The sequence below is a fragment of the Nicotiana sylvestris genome, chromosome 2 (genome assembly GCF_000393655.2).
Source record: "Nicotiana sylvestris chromosome 2, ASM39365v2, whole genome shotgun sequence".
Lineage (NCBI taxonomy): Eukaryota > Viridiplantae > Streptophyta > Magnoliopsida > Solanales > Solanaceae > Nicotiana > Nicotiana sylvestris.
In genome coordinates, this window is record NC_091058.1 from 21,842,640 (window position 1) to 21,845,470 (window position 2,831).

At 34.2% G+C, this 2,831-nt stretch overlaps 1 protein-coding gene across 1 annotated transcript; it reads left to right on the forward strand.

Moving 5' to 3' along the window:
- The first annotated feature begins 246 nt into the window (after positions 1-246).
- Positions 247-2,067, forward strand: LOC104220154 (probable xyloglucan endotransglucosylase/hydrolase protein 8). Its single transcript, XM_009770972.2, has 4 exons — positions 247-570; positions 667-767; positions 859-1,061; positions 1,451-2,067. The coding sequence occupies exons 1-4, from the start codon at positions 378-380 to the stop codon at positions 1,851-1,853; spliced, it is 900 nt and encodes a 299-aa protein (XP_009769274.1). The 5' UTR covers positions 247-377; the 3' UTR covers positions 1,854-2,067.
- The last annotated feature ends 764 nt before the right edge of the window (positions 2,068-2,831 follow it).

The following is a 2,831-nucleotide window of genomic DNA, read 5'->3' on the forward strand; positions in this document are numbered from 1 at the left end:
CCTTCTTTTGTTGTATCTTCTTTTGAAAGAGACAAAGCAAGCACCATGTCGCCGAGAATTGTCCATATTTGTAATGACGCTTAATTATTAATGTATGTCTTTCATTACCAAAAAAAAAAAGAAAAAAAATTTCAAAATGATTTTTTGAAATAAATCATTTTTTTCTTTTCCCCCCTATATATATATGCCTCAGCCTTATTTCGTCTCTCGAGGTTAAAAGATAAGAGTAATAAAAATGAGCAAGAATCTCATTTCCATTTCTGCCCTTAGGTAACAAACCGCGTATAATTAATAAAACGTCGTGTTTCCTAAAGGATCCAGCTGAGAAGCCTTTCTTTTCTCACTTCTCAATTGATCGAGCTTCATTCAGAAAAACCATGGAGAGAAATGCTTCTTCAATGGCTGATCTTTTCTTCACTGCAGCACTAATGGCTGCACTCTTTTCATCCTCACATGCTGAACTCATCAAAGGTGCATTTGAAAACAACTTTAGTAAAAGTTGTCCTGGTACACATTTCAAGACTTCTCAAGATGGACAGATCTGGTATCTCACCTTAGACCAAATATCAGGTGATTAAAAAAAACCCCAAGAATTCTAATGCATATCATTTCTTACATTCTTTTTTCTTTTCTTAACATATGAATATTCATGTTCTTGGTATACAGATTGTGGGTTTATTACTAAGCAGAGTTATAGATTTGGTTGGTTTAGCACAAAGTTGAAATTAGTAGGAGGTGACTCTGCTGGTGTTGTGACAGCCTTTTATGTAAGTTCAGAAAATTTGTGCATGAAATGACAAATCAATAGTACTATATACAAATGGGTGTAATGGGGATTTTAATTTATATTGGGTGCAGATGTGTTCGGAAGTGGAGGCAGGGCCATTGAGAGATGAGATAGATTTTGAGTTCTTGGGAAACAGAACAGGACAACCTTATCTTATTCAAACCAATGTGTACAATAATGGCAGTGGTGGACGTGAGATGAGGCATCTTCTTTGGTTTGATCCCACTCAAGACTTCCATACCTATTCCATTCTTTGGAACTCTCACCAAATTGTGTAAGTCCTTTTCTCACTTCTAGGTAGTTTTTGTTTTTTTCTCTCTATTTAACCTTATATTGTCTGTTTTTCACCAATCCCGCAAAGTTTTCCTCAAAAGTCCTCACACTATTAAGAAATCCCTATAGAGTATCTTAATTCTGATGACATCGCTCGGCGGTAAATTTTGTTTCACTAATCACATAAGGGTACCACAATTCTATGGTAACAATTTTTTTGGAAAATGCTTACTTTAGAACAAATTGATTGATGAGAGAACTATCATTTTAAATTACAATTAACGTCAAGAATCTCATGAAAATGGATTTGTACATAACTTGATGGATCTAGAAGATTCAAATAATTAAGCATAATTGGCTTGAGATTGATCAAAATTCTTTTAAATGCAGGTTTTTTGTTGATAAGGTTCCGATAAGGGTATACAAGAACGCGAATCACACGAACAATTTTTTTCCAGCTGAGAGGCCAATGTACGTGTTTTCTAGCATATGGAATGCAGATAATTGGGCTACTAGAGGAGGATTGGACAAGATAAACTGGACAAGTGCACCATTTATAGCAAGTTATAAGGATTTTATTTTAGATGCTTGTCAATGGAAAGATCCTTTCCCTGCTTGTGTTTCCACCACTATACAGCATTGGTGGGATCAATATAATGCTTGGCACCTATCAAGTAAACAGAAGATTGATTATGCTTGGGTGCAGAGAAACTTTGTAGTTTATGATTATTGCCAGGATAGTGTGAGAAACCGTTATAAGCCCCAAGAGTGTTGGTTAAGTGCATTGGACTAATATTAAAGATAGATAAGATTCTTTTGAGAGAGGAAAATTATAGTATTGTAATCTTGATTTTGAGTGTATATATTGGACTCTCTCCTACTAGTTTGGGATTGAGCCATAATAGATCGATTGATCAATCGCTATTGATATATTATATTTCATCTATTCAAAAAAGAATGGCAATACTACTCTTCAGAAGTGAAAGAGTTTTTTGCTATATTCATAATTAATGTTTAAAGATGGTTTTAATATTCAAGGAAGTTAAAATATCGATTTTGAACTAGCATCTCGTAAGTTTTTGAAAGAGTCTGTACGGGAGTATTGCCATGTTATATACAACAAATTAGATGCGTTGAGATTCCTACTTTGGATCATGCCATTTTTATAAAGAAGGATAACGTATTTTGCCAGAAGATCCAAGATGAACTTGTAGGGGGGGGGGGGGGCAGAATATGTTATTTTAAGATTTCAATTCTGAAATTTTAAAATGAGATTGAGTTCTATTTGTTCGTGTAAGGTGTATAGTTTTAGGTTATACTTGGAATTTTGGTCGAGAATGTATTCAATAACTTTTGCTTCTCCTTGTGCAAGAGTTGAAAGTTGAAAGTTTAAATTCTTGGTTCAATTCTAACTTAAGGACTATTGTTCTGTGTGACGAAGATCTCAAGCGTAAAATTGATGAGTACTGTATTGCACATTTATAACTTGTGAGATGAAGTGATGAGTTTCAAGAGACTTGTCACATGGCATTAAGATAACCAAAAGTTCTGTATAAATTTAATGACAGGGACATCTCACCTACCTAGATAATGATTTCAGTACTACAAATGATCTTTCTGACTTGAAATAATCAATTCATCGAGCCCGTATTTGTACACTCTGTTGAGATAATAAAACATGCCACCTCAATGTGGATGTTTGTTTTAAAAGTAATTTTGCTGTTATTACATAGGCAGATGGTGAGGGAAAAAATTAAGGGGAGGTATCTTT